Source organism: Columba livia, chromosome 4 (assembly GCF_036013475.1).
Source record: "Columba livia isolate bColLiv1 breed racing homer chromosome 4, bColLiv1.pat.W.v2, whole genome shotgun sequence".
In the NCBI taxonomy this organism is placed as follows: domain Eukaryota; kingdom Metazoa; phylum Chordata; class Aves; order Columbiformes; family Columbidae; genus Columba; species Columba livia.
Window position 1 is genome coordinate 70,265,920 of NC_088605.1, and position 20,535 is coordinate 70,286,454.

Below are 20,535 nucleotides of genomic sequence, written 5' to 3' on the forward strand. Positions count from 1 at the left end.
TCTATTGCTATATAATATTTCTATTAAGACACTGCCTTAAGGAAAAGGGGGCTTCATTGTACTGGATATTGCACAAACAAAAAAAATGCACAAACCTTTTATTGACAGTTTTACGAAGTCAAAAATCTTTCTTGATTTAGGGCCAAATCCTGTGCCCGCTTACATTCACACAAGCCCATCACTTTGAAGATGGAGGATATAATAGAAATAGTCACCTTGTGTTTACAGCTTGAGATTATAATTAACAAACACATTAAGCAGCATTGTTTATAGCATCACTAAAATGATCCATATAAGCACAGCAGCAAGAAGGTGTGCCCATTACGTAGTAACCACAATTTGTAATTTTCCCACATCATGCCCAGCAAGAAGTGTAGGGGAAAGGGACCTGGAGGTCCTGGTGGACAGCAGGATGACCATGAGCCAGCACTGTGCCCTTGTGGCCAGGAAGGCCAATGGCATCCTGGGGTGTATTAGAAGGGGATTGGTTAGTAGGTCAAGAGAGTTTCTCTTCCCCCTCTGTTCTGCCCTGGTGAGACCACACCTGGAATACTGTGTTTGGTTCTGGGCCCCTCAGCTCCAGAAGGACAGGGAAATGCTGGAGAGAGTCCAGCACAGGCCATGAAGATGATGAAGAGAGTGGAGCATCTCCTGTGTGAGGAAAGGCTGAGGGAGCTGGGGCTCTTTAGCTTGGAGGAGAAGATGAGGGGTGAAGTCATTAATGTTTATAAAAATATAAAGGGTGAGTGTCACAAGGATGGAGCCAGGCTCTTCTTGGTGACAACCAATGATAGTACGAAGGGCAATGGGTACAAACTGAAACACAAAAGGTTCCACTTAAATATGAGAAGAAACTTCTCAGTGAGGGTGACAGACACTGGAACAGGCTGCCCAGGGGGGTTGTGGAGTCTCCTTCTCTGCAGACATTCAAACCCGCCTGGACACCTTCCTGTGTAACCTCATCTGGGTGTTCCTGCTCCGGCGGGGGGATTGGACTGGATGAGCTTTTGAAGTCTCTTCCAAACCCTCACATTTTGTGATTATGGAAAAGACTGCTCTGATTTGCTATGGTGAACAAGAACAACTCTCTTATCTTGCCTCTTTTCAATATGTGCCTGTTTCAGCAGTTAGGAGGTGAGATGGAGTACTGCTTGCCCTATTTTAGAAGTAAGATACTCCAAGCAAAGCATTTCTGGGGCACTTTTAGATGTCTCAGATATATTGTTGCCCATGAAAGTCCAATAATCCTTGGAAAGTCTGAAGTCACTCCGGTTCTGAAATGGGATACTGCATATAAAGGAGGAAAATATGGGGAAAAGGAAGAGAGATTAAGTGAATGAGAGGGAATTTGCCACATTCTGCCAATTTTCCATGAAAAACACATTGATCACATGCTAAATCTTGCAATGGCTGTAAACTGTAATGCTGGCAAGTAGTCCTCTGCTGCTTGAAAAGCCAGAGATGAGACTGATTTAGAACATTTTAGGTGCTTCCACTCTACCCTGCTAAGTGAGAATATCTCCACATTTTCTCTGTTACCACAAACTGTTGGAAAGAGAACCTCTGCTTTATATATGATAAATGAATAAATACTTGACAGCCTGGAAGGACGCTGCTTCTGGGAAATGATGTGGGAGTACTAACAGACAGGGTGAAGTGGCTGGTAAATATAGAAATGACCAGCATTTCACATCCATTGTCCTATCTAGATACTGATTGCTCTTCTGATTAACACAAGATCTTCAGGCAGATAAATTTCATGCTCTTTACAAGACCTGCTGACAAATATGGAATTTATGTGTATATTAGACCAGACAATTAATTTTAGATCTATGTTGATTCTTTAATCTAATGCCTTAAAGTATCTGTGGGCAGAACAACTGGCAATTTTGCCTCATCTTGACTATTAGAAAGCTTTTAAAACCAAACAGGCATCTTTGGTTTACCCAATTACACTGTTATGATATTAACAGAATAGTTACACAGAGACACTTACAGACAGTGAAACAGAAAAGATTAATAAACCCTTTCTTGTTGCATTTTAATCTGATATTAGGCAGGCCAAAATCATAATCCATTTCCACCAACACCAGATTAGTAATTAATATATTTCACATACAATTCCAAAGATAGATGTGACCACAGCTGGCTTTGCAGACTTTTAAATAAAATCAAATGCATTTTCTTTCTCCTTCAAAAATTCAGCCTTTGATTTTTGATAACGCTAAGGTTCAGACTAGATGAAACTAAGTCTCTTTCACCTTTTAACTCCATGTTGAAATTGCTGTAATCGCTAATTAAAGGCTGTGCCTACTTCTTTATTCGTGTACATAATAAGAAAGTTTATTTAATTTTTCTCTTTAGAAGTACTATTCATCCATGTAAATAAAACTGTATATAGCAATAATTTGTGAAAGCATTGCAAATTGCAGAGTAGAGATAGTTAATGTATATACTTTCAGCATACATCCTCCAAGAATAAACTGTAATGATATAATGGTTACCGCATTTGACTGCCCATGTATGTATGTATGTATGCATGTGTGACTGGGAAGTGAATTTTTCGTGTTGTTGGAACTCAACATACAGTCAGTGATATGTTTGTATTCTTTATATTAAAAAAACCATACAAAATTATGCTTTTGCATGTGTGTGCATATGCACATATCTATCGATCAATCTATAACTATCGTGCTCTAAAGCCAGACAGGTATATGAAGGTGAAGGATGATCTGGATAAAACTTAGCCCCGAGCATTACACAATATATGTTCTATTATCACTGTATCACAGACACCTTCTTATCTTCCAGCCTGTGTTTGCTGACTGTATCTGTGGCCATTTTGAATTTTTCTTATAGCTACTATTTCTCTTTATACAGTTTATCTGTAATGTGTTAAAGTCCTTTGCTTCCCAGTCAATTTAGACTTAAGAAAGGGTACTGACAAACCATTCTCATTTCTTCCCTTTGCCTTTGACCTTCCAAGTGTGTATTATTCCTAGTGTTATTAAATGGAATTGAGAAACACACCAAAACTAGTGTCAAAAAATAATTTTAACTTTCTGAAAACCATTCTCAGTCACTACAGAATTCACATAGGAAAGCTTACTTATAATCAACATGAACATTCTAAAAATGTAACATGACTTGGAAAAGAAATAATTTTCTCCAAAAGAAAAGAGCTCTCTCCACACCCTTGCCCCAAATACAAATTTGCCAGAAACAGTCCCTTATTAGTATGGAATATATTGTCTCAGAGCTTTATGGCTATATGGACTTGATTTTTAGCAGTTCGGTGAACTTACAAGTCTGATACATTTCCAATGGAACAGAGATAAGTTCCTCATAGCAAATTTTTACTTAGCAAAATATAAATGAGTTGTCCATCATCCTTTCCCCCTCAAAAAAAATTGTGAAACAGCATTATATTCCATTTGCTTGGGCAATGGCAAGCTGATCAAAGTCAACACCTGCTACTGAGAGAAACTTGGTGTTAGCTACATTTCTTTGGGAAATGGAAGAAAATGATGATTGAAAGAAAATGAAGCATAGGAAGAAGAGTAAAGTAAAAGAAAGAAGAACAAATAGTGCAAGAGAAAAAAAAAATAGTGCAAGAACTTCCTCTCCTTTCTGTCCTCTTTCCTACTGAAAGAAATATGTATTTGTGTTAAAATTGATATATCCTGTATAACCTAAACATACTGTAAGGTATATAATATTATATGAGCATCCAGTATTTTTTACATATATATAATATTATGCCATTTCAATGTTTCACATATAATATTAGGACATTACTGACACAAAGCTACTTGAGTGTTTCTATTCAAGGAAAATTTTGACAGTTATACTTTCCCCGAAGACTGGTGTACGTTTTTACACTACCATTCTCAACAGAAGTGAAACTGCTTTTTCAAGTACTGAAAAGCACTTCTACTTTGACAGAAGACTTTCTCCTCTTTCATAGAACAGGGGTGGTCAACCTGTAGCCCTCAGGCCACATCTGGTTTGCAAGAAATTGTATTGTAACATTTGTGCTGAGACAAGAACATGTCATCAGCAAAGAGCAGCAGTGGAACAGACGATTTGTCACTGGTGGGAGGAACTGAGCCAGCAGACACTACTAGCAGTGGGGCAGGTTGGGGCTCAGCCAAATTCCCACACGTGGCATGCATGAAATGGGCTGTGAGGCACCCATCACCATTTGCCACCCTCCTAGAGTGTGTATTCTCTCACATATAGCTCAGTTATATGAAAATTTGGTATGTGGCTTGTAAGGTCAGACAGGCTAATCACCTTTGTTTTGCAAGGTTAATGCAGTAACTGTAAAGCTAGAAAAGTTCATAAGGAAATGTCACTTCCCTGCTAGTAGTCGCACAACTGAAGTCTGATTTAGATTACGGATAATAACTAGCAGCATGTAGCCCAGCAGGTCCAGCCCTGTGAGAGGGCAAATGTTCCAAACCACACATTGACTTGATATTTGAATCATGTTCTGGTCAATCAACAAGCACATACACCTTCCAAGAACAAGTGATTCTTGAACATCTTACAGTAGGTTTCCCTCTGAAATTTCAAATCAAGTCCACTCTGTTCCAAAATCAAAGGCTCTAATTGTCTTGTCATGCACTCCTCTGACTGCAATAAATTAGAAATGAGATTAAAGACACTAAGGTTTTGCCTCAGCACAAGGCACACTTAAATGGCACTGCATTAGCAAGACAGCTCTATAGTTAAAAGTCAGCTGGCCAGGGAATGTGTGTATTTGAAGAACCTGTTTAGTTAATGCTTGGCCACAAAACAACCCCTCAAGTGAGAAACAAACCCAAAAGGTAGAGCTGTAATTAATCTGCATTACTTTATGTCAGAGATTGGAAAAATTTCCTCATCATTTCAGAATCAGGAAAGAGAGGCTGTAAAGGTGGAATGCAGTTCTGCGTATCTGCTTAGCTCTGGTACAGCATGTACAAATTAATGGCAGAAGGTACCCTTTTCCTCTCCAAGTCAGATTTCTGTTGTCAATCCCATCTCATCTCGTTCATGAAATGGGCACCAGACTAGAATACAGCTCAGTCTTTGGATTTGAACCAACTCCAGCAGATGCTGTAAATTTGCACAGAAACTGTCTAAAACTTGGACTGTATTCAGGTTTTTTGATATCCTTACAAATCTATCCAGATTCACCAACTCATGTTTGCAGAGCTCAACTCATTTTCATCCCCTGTCTTAGCAGCATCTACATCATAAGCCTCACAACAGCATGATGTCGTCCTGATCATCAATTCAGGAACATCTTTTTCCCACCTTAAGTGACTCTGACTGAGATGATTTCTCCCGTGCAGCTCCAGCACCAGGTGTTCTGCTTCACTTTGTTCCCTGACCTTTGGGATTTTATCTCCCTATTCATATATTTTGAAAGGAGATTTTTGACAAATTCTTATTCACTATTGTAACTGAATATGTTTCAGTAGCGCTACAGGCCAGTGTTGCAGCAAAGTAAATACAGATGACAAAAAAATATCCATTTTTGAAAGAACTAAAAGCACTGGTGTCTCATTCGCAATCACTAAAACTTTTAGTAAGAATAAAGTTATTGTTAAGCTGTAGTCAGCCTCTTTTGATGTGGCATTTTAGAGTAAGAAAAATGTTAGTACTTTATGACCACTGGCAATTCCCAGATACATGAATGCAGCCTGTGTCTGTGCATGTACCATCACTTGATTTTGAAGCCAAAAATGGGACAGATGAGACATATGGTCACAATATTCTTCTTTTATTAATAGGTTGAGTCTATCTTGCTTTCAGAAGTCTGAATTACGAGGACACTCTATCATCCTCTGATTTCCATTAATTCCTTTTAACAGTAAAGAGGAAAGGCACTATACTTTGATCTGGTAGGCTGCAAAATAGCAGCTCCACCTGCCTTGTACAGTATGTTAAGTCACCCATATTTATTCTACTTGCAGCTCTTCCAGGTTATAAATACAGGTTTTTAAATTTTGGTGCTACAAATAAACTGTAAACTTAGTTAAACCAAGGAATTAAGGACAGATTTTACTTTCTGTTGTCAGAGCGGGAGAAAACATCTGCCATAAAAAGCTATCTAACTGATACTGTGGATTTAAAACAGAAAGAAAAGGAATGGCAAAAGGAAAGAAAAAGAGAAGGCATTTGCTTTAATCATTAAGCATTAGGTAAGGCTATGTATAAGTGGACCAAATAATTTCTCCTTTGGTATCATGCAGCCAAATTCATAAAGCAGTAATTCTAAACATAAATCTACTTACAGACATGGCATTAATATCCATCCCTAAGAGACAGGTAGATTCATATACAAAGAGCAACCATAGTGCTTCTGATTGGTCACAGAATATCTGTTACACAAATTAAAAAGAAAAAAAAGTAATTTATTAACTATTGAGGAAAACAGGATCACAAGGAAACAAGAAAAAGGAAAGAAGGAGAGATTAAACTGGCAGGAAAATCTTCAGTGAAATTCCCGGAAAGTAGTTCCAGCTGAGTACTGAGTAGAAACAGTGTATCGTCCCAAGGAGCCAAACAGTAAGTAATATTGCAGAATAGTTCAATAAGCTTCAGAGATTCATTTGTCAAAAATAATCAGGATGTTTGATCTCAGCTTGACTGGAACCCACAGCTACGAAAAAGTTGCCCATTTCCTACAGAAATTGTAGTACTATGTCTCACCAATACAGAAAGCAACTTTCACTCAGATAATCCCCTTTAACAGAGATTTTAAACAACTTTGTACCAATTAGGAGGATATCGACCTTTTAGACATGGATAGACAAATTATTTATTTCAAAATCAGATGTCTATACTTTAGCACTAACTTACATGGTATCATTATTAGTAAGTAGAAGTCTACCAGAGTTGCATGGTTTTCTTTCACAGTTTCATACAACGGATCAACACATTTTCCTACCTGTATTTCACTTCCAAAATGTCTTAAATACTGAAGAGATAGACAATCCCAAGAGAAGGATATTAAGTTCTGAATGCTGGTTGTAGAACTTTCTGTCAAGCCTTTCTTGACAATTATAAACCAAACACTTTTAAGTGGAGAGGGAGACACTGCAATGACTCATAGTGATACCCTTTAGTGACAGATTGATTTAAAAATATATATATTTTTGTATTTTTTAAACTATGCTTTGTGAAAAAAAGGTTAGTTATTTTGCTTTTTCATCTTAACTCAGAAAATAAAAAAACACCCAAACATTACAACAGCATGATCTAATGAAGGAAATTTCAGCTTTCAGCCAGCCCTAGTAGTAAGTTTAGTTATATGTTTCTTATTTGATTCGTAAATCCCAGTCCTGATGGCTTGCCCCAGACTCACTTGGAACTTGCACTGCATTTTTTCCCCTCCTTCCTATTCCACTTCAATACCTTCTTTGCCTCTGTCATAAATCTAACTTTGGGGAAGTACTTCTGGATCCCTCATTCATTTTTTTTAAGGATAATTAAAACAAAACATGGTACTTTGAGTAAATGGTATTTCACAATATGAATTTATAAACAAGCTACGATAAAATAAGAGGAGTTGTGAACTTGCAGAGAATTTTTGTTTGTTTGTTTTGTACACAAACTTATTCTGCAGTAAGTGACAAGTAATTTTTCAAACTTCACCAGCTAACTTCCTAATGGGAACACCCTGATTTGGTTTGGTTTTGTTTTTCCCTGAGTTCTCAGGAGGGCACATTTTACCACCATATCATCTACGTAGGTGACTGACAGATATGGAAATAATCTTTAAGAGACTATTTCTCTGCCCTCAGTAGCTTAAGACCTGGATTAAACCATGAAGATGGGACTAGGATGCTCAACTCACAATATATTTACACTTTACTCACTTGATATATATGAACATTAATACCTGTAGGAAATATTCTGACAAGTATGACTCCATTTCTTTGTTTTAGGGGCTTACACATATGTAAAGGGACATGAATGTGGTTTTATGGACTTCTTTGTCCTACAGTTTTCTAGTCACTTTGAGCAGAGATTATAAAAAAAAATTAGGACTTGGCACTTTGACAAAACTGGGCTATGAGACCATTAACTGATTTTGTATTTACAAAGAGAAAAAACGGGCAGTAAATATATAGGTTTATCTTTGTAATGATTATATTTGTTACAGAGCTAGTGGAAAGAGAACCTTGCTACAATTTTTCCCCTTTTACATTTTCCCTATTACAAATTTTTGCTTTTTAGCAAACAGGTTTGAGTTCCCATGTTAATGTTTAGATTTGTAACGCTCTCCATTCTCCTTTGTAATTTCTCTGTTTCTTTTATTTCAAGAACAGTGCAAAAGGCATGAAGCTACAAGCACAGTGCTTTCAAAGAGGCCTATGTTCAACGATGTAATTTCTGAGTTCAGGGCAAATGAATAGTGGAGGTTGGTTGCTTCAGGTTGCAAAAAAGGTGCTGTTGTGCTTGAACATCACATCACCCCTTACAGCGGGAGTCTCCGAGAACTCTTTGAAGACTTAAGTTTTAGTTTCCTGAATACTGTCATGCAGGAAACATATTAAGTGGCAGCATGGTTTGTGGCTTTTGAATTCTTCACATCCTTTGCTTTGCAAGCAATCAAAGAATGAAAAACAAGAATGAAAAACTGCCAAAAGTTTCATAACTGGTCATATTGGAATTGCTTCTTTTAAAATGGGCATGAGTTCTATTTGTATGTATATAGCACAACCCTTGTGCTTCTGGGTTTTGTCTAGAGCTGTTGGCAAAGCATCTGTTAAAGATGTAGGGACCTGAATTTGGTTTTCCTTCTTCCCAAAGGGGTTTGAATCCCTATCATCAGGACACTGCTGTAATGAGTATGCAATATTTTACTAGAAAGAGGGTTTATTCCCCTTCCATTACAGAGAGAATTCCTTGTACCAAAGGCTGAAAATCACTCCAGTCTGGTCATAATAACACATGTCAAAAAGTTCTTTAGTGGAGTGGGAAGTTTCATCAGGTATATTTCATCAGGATGCAGTATCAACTGCAGAGCATTAGAAATATTGCTTCTATTATCAGTTACTACTTACTCCACAGTAACTAAGGAGCAGCCCAATAAGTGGATTCAAACTGGAATAACAACTACCTCCTCACCCAGAAATGCTCACAATCTAGTCCTCAAAAAGAGCAGGAAAAGAAAATGAAATCAAAGCAAAGTAAAACTGTGAATGTTGGAAGCTAGACATTTAATACTGTAGTATGTGACTTATGTCTTAGTTGCTACTCTATGAAGAAAATTTTATTTGTACTCTTGGCAGAAGAGGCAGGAAGAATAAAAGACATGAAAAACCTAGTTAATTTCTAAATAAACTAGGAGAGAAGTAATAGCAAGACCTTATCTCTGTTGCTAGCTTCCACCAGTGCAGAATGAGAATCAGATTTAAAATGGGATGGGAGTTTTTCTGGAGTCATGGGAGAGAGCTGAAGGGTTCTGACAAAATAAGAGATTACAGACACAGGTAGAGCTCAGGGAAGGAGTCAAGGATTTCTGGAAAAGTTCTGAGAAATTTGGTTTCTTTCTGTTTTAAGATCTTTTGCCTCTGCCCTTTGAGATTCATCTGTTCTTCCCCCCACCCAGCCTTTCTTTCGACACTTTCATTACATTCTTCTCCTTCTTACTTTATAAAGCCCAAGAGACTCCATTCCCCCCCACCCTTCAACCTGACCTAGTGCGTTACCTGACCTGATATATGCCCTGATCTTAAAGTGTGATGTGACTGATGAGGTGTATGTCTCTGACTTGTCACCTTCTCTGGTAGCCTGCTTCATTCACATCTAACACTTGGGGTTTCCCAGTGGTTCCCAAGAACTTACATGATCTGAAGACAGTAGCTCTTGCAGAGGAGATTGCCAGCTTCTCAGCTACGTGGAGAGAGATTTCAGCGAGAAACAGGGTTCAAAAGGACTACTGGGAGTCACAGAGGGGCAGGAAAGTATTTATGTGAGCTTTAATGAATCCTGAAATGGTTTGCATTCTCTTCAGTACAATAATGGCTGGAGTAGCTTTTAAAAAAATTATTTCATCCATATCAAACAAATAAAAATAAATTAAAAAAATAGTATGAGGGTAAGGAGAGTAGCCTGAGTGAGTTGAAAAGAAAATAATGGCACATGGAGCAAGGTGAACTTGCAAGGTTTTAGATAAATTTGTATGTTTAAGATAAGCATCCTGTTTGGGAAGCCCTTTCTGAATTAGACCTTTCAACCTTTTGAGTTTTGTCTGTTGCAAATGTTTACCTCACCATGAAGCGTGCAGCAAAAAAGAGAAAGAGAGGGAGAAAGAGGCTGATTTATGAATCTGAATTCTTGGAAGGGCAAATTAATTGCACTGTGGCACTTCTTATAAACTAATATTGACTTAAAGGACAGCAGGAAGAGATGAAGACAATGAGTCCCTGTAGCACTTCCATGTCACAGGGGCTCATTAACCAAATGTGTACTGAAGCAATAAATTTGTTTGGAAAAAATAAATTTACATCCTATAGGTGAGTGCAGTAATAAGGATTTGACAAGATTCTATCCTTTACTAATTCCCACAGGATAAAGGCTTTTGAGATTATATATATATGTATATTTTTTAAAAATTAATTTTGCCTAAGAATTTTCTGACTACATTGTTTTGGACTCCTTTTAACATCAGGGAGCTTTAGAAAAATCTTATTCATAAAATTGGATACATTCCCTTCACACAGATTGCAGAGTACAAGGCCATTTGTATTAGAGAGTAACTGAGTGCAGTCTCCCTGAGAGTCTCATAACAACAACAAGACGGGTGTTCTGATTAGGGCCATCTCCAGGAATAAAACTTTATGTAGAATGTTCATTTCTCACCAGGAATGTAGGAAAATGGCAACTTACATATTGATCAAAGTCTCTGCTCTCTGATGACAACAATACTGAAATATTTTAGGAGGAAATACAAATAATATAAATGTTTACATCTTCAAACTGCTATCTAATTTATCAACTAGAGCAATGACTTCTCAGCATCATAATTTAGAAATCACCTCCTCACCTCAACTTCTCTGCATTCTCACTGCATGGTCTTTTACATTTTAAAACATCACATTAACTTGTAATAAGCTCTTACATCTCCAAATGAGCTGTTTTTTTTTTTTTAATCAAAACCCAAACAAAAACCACAAACCAACACAACTATGGAAAATGAAACCTGGTGTGATCATGTGAACTGACCTTGCATAGTCTCGGTTTAAGAGTATCTGCAGAACTTATATGATCAGAATTGTCAGTAACACTTCCTGGAGCCATTAAACATGAACACATCTGCCAATACATTTATTTGTCAGCTTTCAGTGAGCACATTAGAAATGCTCTGCAAACCTTTACCCCAATGTTAAAAAAAAGAAGAAATTGCAATAATGAGATATTACAAGAAGATTTTGAAAAGGAAGCTAAATTCTTAGATAAATACTGTGGGGAGTTTGATTGTCATGGAACTAGATACCTTATATTTTCAACTATTTAATATAAAGAATAAAAATTTAGAAGATAGTTAAAAAGAAATGATATGGTTACATAACTTAAACTTGCATGTGTCAGCCACTGTAAAACACCATTAAGTAAACAAATGCTGTTTATGTGTTATACCCTCTGTGAATTCAGAAGAGTGAGAGCTGGTTCAAGAAGCTCTCCTTCCCGTCCACAAATCCTTTTCCCACTTATATGCCTCACCATGTGACCAGAACTAATCACAGGTCCTTTGCTTTGGGGAATGAGGAGGACTCAAGGACTCTTCTCACTAAAACTCTTTAGGGAAGACATAGGTAGGAACCAGGCAGTGCCAAAATAGCTTGAAATACTTTGTGCACCCCAGTGCAGAGTTATTTCCTAGACAATAGTGTTGCCTGTGCCTTTGTAGCTCTGCAAACAAATACTACATTGCAGAGGATGAGACAAATGTGCCTCTTACAAACTGTTGGCAGGGGAAAAAAAAAGGCAAAGGAGATGAACCTCAGCCTAGAAAAGGTTATAATAACAGGAAAAAGAAAGGTAAGGAAAAGGAAGGGGGGGATGGGAGGAGGAGGGGGAAACAGTAACAGCCTCCTGATTATGATGACATCTCTAATAGTAATGTCAAACACTCCGGAAATTCAATGATAGGTGATTTCTATGCCATGTGCTGTTTTTGTTGCTATCCCACTACCAATTTGTCATTTCATAGTTTTCTGCTCATCATTTGTGTCTATTTATCTCATTACTATTTCTATCATTATTAATATATCTGGCAGATTTTTGTCAGCCGAAGTTATGCTCCTAGGGTACTTAAGTAGTTGAGTTAATTTTCAAAAATAGAATTAAAATGTGAGTATGGATTGTAATGCAGTGACTAGGTCAGAGTGGGACCCAAACACTGAAGATATCACACAATCGCTGCCAACATTTTGCGAGTATTAGATAGGTTGTATTCTATTTCTTGTTAAAGAGAAATGAGTCATGCACCTACTTCCAAGAGAGGCTGTCAGTGACAATGGTAATGTGACCTCTGGGACTAAGCCCCTCTCTACCTGGAGGGTTATAAAATGTATTATTCTTTTTAGCTTTTTGAGATGAGTGGAGTAGGCTGCTCACCATTCAGAAGCTGGCTACGTTTACAACTTTCTGAGACACCCAGCCTCCATGTGTTGTACAAAGAAAGCCTATGCATTGCACTCTGGTAAAGCTAACTTGGAGGATTACTTACGGCTGTTTCTGCACTTAGCCCTGAGCAAGGGACTTCACTCTGTAATCACAAGCTTTGCTCTCTGAGAATCAAACAATTCAAGTGGTGGTGAAGCAAAATGGGAGTCTGATTTTCCTCCCTTATGATATACTCTCCACTCTCCCCAGTTTCAGTAAAGAGACTACTGAATAGGTCTGGCATAAGTAAAAGACAAGGGTTGTCTAACTTTTGCCCAAGAAAAATATTTTATAGTGAATGTAGCTCATTAAAACATTTAGGTTAGAAGACATTGAACTAATGTATAATCCATGAAGTTTTAAGCTACCTTGAGCCCTTCTTCTCCATGTAATTGCAGAATGGCACTGCTGGTGCTAAACACAGGGGAGATTGTATGTAACATTTCAATATGTTGATTAACGTTGCTGTAAAGGTACACTAACAAACTGCAGAATCATTTTACCTCCAGTTTTTTGCTAACTTAGCACATCAATGAAGCAATACTTGTAGACAAAGACATGCTATTTTGTGTTTTGTGGTGAAACATTCTTAAACATTGTCTGCTAAATCCCTATAATTAGCATGGCCCCTGGTGAATGTCACCGGGTATTTGATGAAACAGGGCATGAACTCTGCAGCAACACCCAGGGGGGTCGGTAATACTATCCAGAATGACTCTTGGAATTTTTAACTACTAGATAGGTGCTCCTTATCTAGGAAACTCAGGGGAGAAAGGCATTTGTCCGGCATAATGACCCCTGTTAGCAGATTTATGCCACCTCCCTCTACAGAAACTGGCTTCTTTCCCCTCTTTTTGGATGTTTAATTTGAGAGTAACTATATTTAATAGTATTTTTTTGGAAGGGATATGACATGAAAACTGTAAAGAAACAGGCCAAGTTCCTTTTTCCATTCTGTTTATGTCTTTGTTCTTATTCTTCAAAACACCACAAGAGCAACTAGTTTTGAGGGTAACATGAAGAAAAATAATAGACAGTATGATTGTAGCAGGTAATTTAATGTGTCCTAGTAGAACTAGATTTTCTTATTAAAAGACATCCTGCCCTATGGGAAAAAACTATTTTCTTTCACTACACTCATAAAACTGAAAGGTGGTTTCCTCTGTGCTGGGAAGCAGGTTTAAGAATGGTAAATATCTAAAAAGTGTAGAAAGCTCCTTTTCTTTATCGTTCCTAGTTGTCTGCTGGTTACTAAATTTTACTTGAGATTGAGAGACTGAGTCAAAAACATGCCGCAAAAGAGACCCCAGAGCTGCAGTCTAAATCAGGGTTCTTCTGTCTCAGGTGAGTGCTCTAGCAAGCATAGCAAGCTGTTGAGACAGTCTGATTTTGAGAGAAACTATAATGTAGACCTGAGAAACTCTCTTGATAACATTTCCATTTTGCCTGACACATTTCTCTCAACAGTTTTTTTTTCCTACCATTCTGCGTTTTGTAGCCCTAAGGATTTAATGGTACTATCAATCTTGTTTAGAAAGCACCATGCATCTCTCACATTTCAAATGCTGGTAATTCTTACATGAAGAAATACCTTGGAATTCTATGGAATTATTTCAAAATAATTTTCTGAGCAGTTTAATATTAATGGCATTTTTTTCCTTAAAAAATCTGATAGATTTAATTTTGCAAATCTATATGATTTCTGTAAATAATTTCTTGTACTACAAGAGGTTGGTTTTGTTTCAGCTAGGCTTGTGGGTGGACTGAATAAGAAATTCAATTTGGCCTTTTCATAATTTTATGTCCTAAAAAACGCATCATATCAAAATGATGGAATGAGCTGTAGCCGGGGTTAGGGGGCAGGAGGGAGGCTGCCTGTTGTGTTAAGGACTAACTCCTTGATTAAATGTAGACTCAAAACAAATAACCTCTGTGCGCGTGTTAACTAGCCTAATTAATCTTCATGTTAGATTAACTTGATAAAATGTTGACCTAATTTGGGATTAAAAGATTACAAGTAACATTTTCAGCTGAAAGCTGTAACATGCCTCATGTCAACACAGTAATGACAGAATTAACCCTGCAAGCCCTCTCAAACCTGTGCACTGGATGTCACTACTTAAGTAGAGTTTGGATGACCTGTAAATGCAGGAAGGCTGCTATATATAAAAAAAAGCTAATATGGATGCACAGGTTTCTCACTCAGTCTCACAGGCCTCACAAAACTGAGGAGGAAAGTGGGGATGCGTCATCCACACATTCTTAAAATTTGTAAACTTCTACAAATGAAGTATATATGGTGTATTTATTTTCAGATGTAGAAACTGGAAGGTTGGAAGGAAGCACACTATTTAGTCTCGTTAATAGGATAATGAAGATGAAAATACCTTTGAGAAATCTCCGAGATGCATGACTTAGATGCAGGAAAATTCAAAAGCAGAAAAGCACTGCCAATTGTAGCCCAGAGGACCCTGGCAGCACTGATCTGTGTGTGAACAGTGGAGATCTCTTTCCTGTAACATGTTTGAATATGATATTTCAAGGTTGCATTCTCCAAAGGGTCATTTATTTTTTTCTGAGTCAGTAAAATCTATGAAGTTGTAAAAAGTATTTTGGTGAACTCTCTTTTCTTTTGAAAGAATGTGGGGAAAGAACAGAGAGGAAGGAGAGAGACAAACTCTCTCACTTCTGTAAGAAGTGATTCCTTTAACTCATGCTATTTTTGTCTCTTAACAATTTCATATCTTCTCTTTTCATAGATAAAACTATGCTATCTCTCACTTACCACCTTGCAAAGCACTGGGGTCTCAGAGATGAGCTAGGCTCTTTTCAGCTCACAGCATCATTAAAGCTGTGGTTCCTCCCACAAATGGGGCTCAGAACCTGCACCACCATCCTGTCAACACAAAGTACTCTTCCGCTTCTGCTATGGTCTCAGCACTAATTTTGAGAGTACAAAATTCTGAGGTGGTTATTGAGTGTCTCTGGATTTTGTTTGGGGTCTTCAGATTAAAAACAAAATTTTCTAGAAAATGGAGCACAAATTTGTGGTGTTACATACTGAAAACTCATCTCTTATGTTAGGCCATGGAACCTAACATGAGGGGGGACACTTTCTGTGCTGTCTGCTCGCAGAGACTCTTCTCTCATGCGATTCTACCAAAGCCCTAGGAACACATCAGCTCTTGCTGCAGTAGCTCAAGTGTAACCAGCTGGTAAAAGTCAATATCTCTAATAATAATCCAGGACAAAACAGCATCCAGAAATCAGTCCTTTAAATACCAGGACAGAGCCTGCATGGCCAGACAAAAAAGTACGTTTGATCACCCTATTTATCATATGCATATAGAGATAAAAAGAGTTTTCACATGCAACCTGCAACAAAGCAGAGCAGAACTATAGTTCTGGTTCTGAAAGTTCTTATGCCTAAGAATGGACTAAAAGGACTTACCAGAAATCAGGAGGAAACTGAGTTGAACTGACAGTGTAAACTGAATGCTGGGAGAGGTCTTTCATTTGAGGTGGGGTTTGTGGCCAACAACGTAATTTAAACCTCACAGCAAGGATGATACAGTGCAGAATAAGATAGGGTATACAAGTAATCAACTAAAGGAAAACTTAGGTTTTTTGCTTACTCTTTGCATCACAACTTATTAAAACAATGTTAACAATACTGAAGTCATATTCTTTCAGTAGCTTAGAAGGTGGTCTTAGCCTACATACCAACCAAATTCTTTCAGATAAATAAGTCATGCAGACTTTTATTCCCCTAGAACAGGAGGATATATGCAATAGTTTTATGGATTTATTTCCATTAAAACTGTATGCCCCTTGACAATTTACTCCTTCAGTTATTTCTTTGTGTGTTATTGTCTAACTTTTCCTATATGAAAAAGGGAACAGGATATTAAAGTTTTCCTAAAGTTGCTATTACTAATGTCACAAAGAGGAGTATTCTGATTTTTTTTATTGGACTCTGTCACTTCCCATAAATCCATGACAAAGAAATCAATGACTAATCCAAGTCTGGTCAGACAACCTGGCCCAAAGCAGACAGGCTTAGAAGCTGAGTAATAGAATTAACAGCATTTTCTTGTTTTTATTCCCATGAAATAATGATTTGCGGCCACAGCAAACTGTGATGTGATTCACATCAGTTCTGAAAAGTTATGCAAGCCTGAAACAGACCTGTTTTCAGGAAGGACAAACTACAGCAACATGGAGTTCCTGCTGGCCATTACTTAGGTGGTATTCTATCCTGTGAGAGCTTAAGAGACTGACTAATTTTAAAGGTATTGCAAAATGCTGTGCTGTTAGAACTGATGGCTTTTCTCAGAATGATACTGAATTCTTGACTATCATTTATCATTAGATATTGCTGTATATTACTGTGAGCAGTTAATTAAATTCTTCACATAACTTATACTGCATCTATGCCTGTATATTTCTGCAGTTTTCTTCGACCTTTTCCCCCAATTCTTCAGTACATTTGCTGAGTTTTCACTCTAGTTTAGCATTAAATGAAATAACTGCTTGACAGCTACAGATTGCATAGATTTTTCTAAGGTATTTTTGAAACATGCAAGATGAAAAATGTCCTAGGCCTATTCACTAGTTCAAGTACTCAAGGTTGTGAATACGGATATTGTGAATGCCCACAGAAACAGATCAATAAACAAGTGAATTATCTTAGTTATTTTGTATATAAACAATGTTGATGAGATACATTATTTAAAAAAAAAATAAATCTGAACCTGTAGTACTTATCTTAGTGGAAAGAACACAAGAAAATAAATGTTTCTCATTGTGGACAATTTGTTAAGTGCTTTTTCTTTTAGCCTTTTAAACATTTCTTTTACTACTCTAGCACTCTCCTTCAGGTACTTTTACCTTTAAGGTGACACAAAAATTGTATTGCTGTCCCAATCTAAGTGTCTGGTCATTTCAAAATAGTTGAAAACACTCTTGGAGAAGGCTTCTTGATGAATACATATAACTAGAGCAAAGATTTATAATGCCACTAAAATTTTCATTTGGATTAAAATTTTGGAGACAGGAGTACAATACGACTAGTTTTGGAAAGTTTTATTAGTGACAAGAGCTAACAGCTGTCTACAACTAAGTCACTGAACTTTTATCCAGAAAAAAATCCCAAAACATAATCTTCAGCCTTTACAACTTCTATGAAATAGTATTTTCAAGGATAAAGAGAAGCCCAGAGAGATTACATGGCTTTTACAAAACTTCTATCAATTCAGTGCAGAACAAGAATAAAATGCCCCGACAACAGTGCTTACAGGAGCAAATCTAGCCACTCTGAATCAGGCAAGCAATGTCGCACATGCTTAATATTAAAAGAATATTTAATGGTTTTAAATTTGACATGCAATATGGCCAAAATTAATCCAGTCTGAATTCTTTTCTGTGTTGTTGTTTCCTATTAAGGAAGCAGTTCTAAAGATCTAGAGAGTGAGGTAACAGTGTATATTAATTCAAGGTGCAGGGACTCAGGATGGGTTTGCAAATAAACATTTTTCTCTATAGGAGAAATTTTTACTACTTGCTTACTCCCAGCTAGCCAAATAATACTTCTGAAAGATTATATGAAAGTGTCCTGAGATTATTTTATTAATAAGCTGATGTACATATGCACACAAATTTATGTACTATCTTATATTAAAACAGTGATATTGTGTTACAGCAGCTGTACAGTAGTTCCTTCTTTCTCCTTCCCTCAGCCAAGAGGTACTCACCAGAAATTTTCTATAAAGACCCTATTATAAACACAAAAATATTCCTCCATTTTCCCCTTATTAATGTCACTACTAACCAATTGGAAACTAGCATTTAACTTGCACAAAACAACAATTTTATACATTGTAATCAGAACACTAACAGCTGCCTATGAGATGCCTTGGTGTCTTACACTCAGATGGGCTCACTGTAGCAAGGGAAAACACAACAACACTTTTAGCCAAAGCTGAGTTAATAACCAGAAGCAAATTCTACACAGGTAAGTAAAAGCTGGCTGCAGCAATTCTATACACTTTTCTACTTACTTTTCAGAAATAATTGAGTAATTTAAAATAGCTAGCAAGACTGCTTTCAGATAGAAATATAATCAAAGTAGGAACATTAACACCAAAATCTTTCTTACATCACTGAATAGGAGACCAAAACATTATGTACATTTCCTATCCTCACTGAAAATGAACCCAACTTACCTCAAAATTGATACACTGAATAGCCACGAAATCTGCATAAACATATAAATGGACCAAGATTAATTAATAGATAATATTTACTGTACTCTTCCAAACCCAGATGCATTGAGTCTATATTTGCATAATTCATATAGAGAAAAAAAATCTATCATATAAACATTTTCCTGCAAATTATTTGACTGTACTATTACAATTCTAGTCCTAATAAATTTATAAATTCTTTTACTCTGCTGACACCTCAGCAACAGCATAATCCAAACAGCTGTAACTGATGAATCATTTTTTCTTGTATTAAAGATGCCATTAAATGGTTTTGGCATTTTAGTAAAAATAAACTGTGTGAAAACTGAACAAATCTGGTATAAACCTGACTAACAAAGATCAAGTCTACACTAATTTTTACAGCTTTTCCTTGACTTTATTTGGTCCTTAATAGAGTTTATTTGCCAGCATACACGTAGCGTGTATTTCTTTTTTTTATTATAAAAGAGTAATTGTAGAACCACGACCCCTTCCCCCATCTCCTTTTGCCCTCAAGCCCTTCACTTCTGAAAATCAAATCTGACTGAAGTTCATGAGCAGGAACCATTCTTCTATAGCCAAAGAAGTCATTGTTGACTAAACTAAGCAATATTTGCAAGGACAAACGCTACTTCTAACGAAAAATGATGCAATTCTTTCTGGTGGGAATAAAAAAAAAAAAATCCCCTTTTGTAAAACATTCAGTACTTGAGCAGTAAAATAATGCAATAACCAGATGAAGAAAAACAGGGAATCAATCGTGTTAGTAATACTGCTAATGTAATTGCTTTAATGGAAAAAATGATGGAATGCTGCTTCCAGTATTTTGAAGTAAATGATGATCACCCAAAGGAAACTATAGAATAAGAAAAGAATGTAAATTATATTCAACTTTATCTTTTACCACAAAAAGAGAAAAGGCACCCCCCCAGACCCCCCAACTAATATTCCACATTAAGCAATTCCAGGTGTTACAATTTCTAGATATTTTTCACTTTGGTCTATTACAGTTTTATATTTATCTTGCCATCTGTCAAAAGAAAGAACAGATATAGAACAGTGGCAAAATCATGTTAAAAAGATTGTCTTGGGATAACAAAGAGAAAAGTTAATGGACATGGATTTACAAATTATTAATGATTTTTCTTGTCATTTCTTGAAAAATGAAAGCTATGCACGCTGTCTCTTTCCCCAAACAGATTGCATTTTATTCCTCTGCAGTTTGTCCGTCAGGCTTCACTCTGACAACATAATCCAAAACTAATCCAGAGCATTCAGTTTTCCTTGTTGGCTCTCATGCACACTGCTTAGACAAATCCTGCTACCTGTCAGCCCTCCTGTGTGTGCCAAACAGGCTGCCAGGTTAACCCCTGGGGAAGCCGAGAGACCTGCTGACTTAACCCCTGCTTCCCTTCAAATAATCCACTGTAAATACATAGGACGTTAACAGGCTAACTACTCTAATCAGAGCTGGATCCCTTAAAATCTGTTTCATATACAGCCCTTAAGAACTAGGGATCTAAGCATCACTGCTGGAAGAGGAAAAGATTGTTTCCAATAATACAAGCACTAAATAAGCAGATGGAAAGAACACACTGAAAGGTTTTAATCCGCTAAA

The 20,535-nt window shown here is 36.9% G+C and overlaps 1 protein-coding gene across 3 annotated transcripts in view; it reads right to left on the reverse strand.

Moving 5' to 3' along the window:
* Positions 1 to 20,535, reverse strand: part of FAM241A (family with sequence similarity 241 member A) — a 172,982-nt gene that overhangs the window by 151,858 nt on the left and 589 nt on the right. For 2 of the 3 annotated variants that reach the window (XR_010472453.1, XM_065062312.1), the window contains exon 1: positions 6,288 to 6,323. The exons of the other annotated variant lie outside the window; for it this stretch is intronic. Coding sequence is in view for 1 of the 2 variants with exons in the window: in XM_065062312.1 (XP_064918384.1) it covers positions 6,288 to 6,308 (21 nt within the window). In the remaining variant the exon portion in view is untranslated. Of the gene's footprint in view, positions 1 to 6,287; positions 6,324 to 20,535 lie in introns of those variants that run through there. 3 annotated transcript variants of the gene reach the window in all.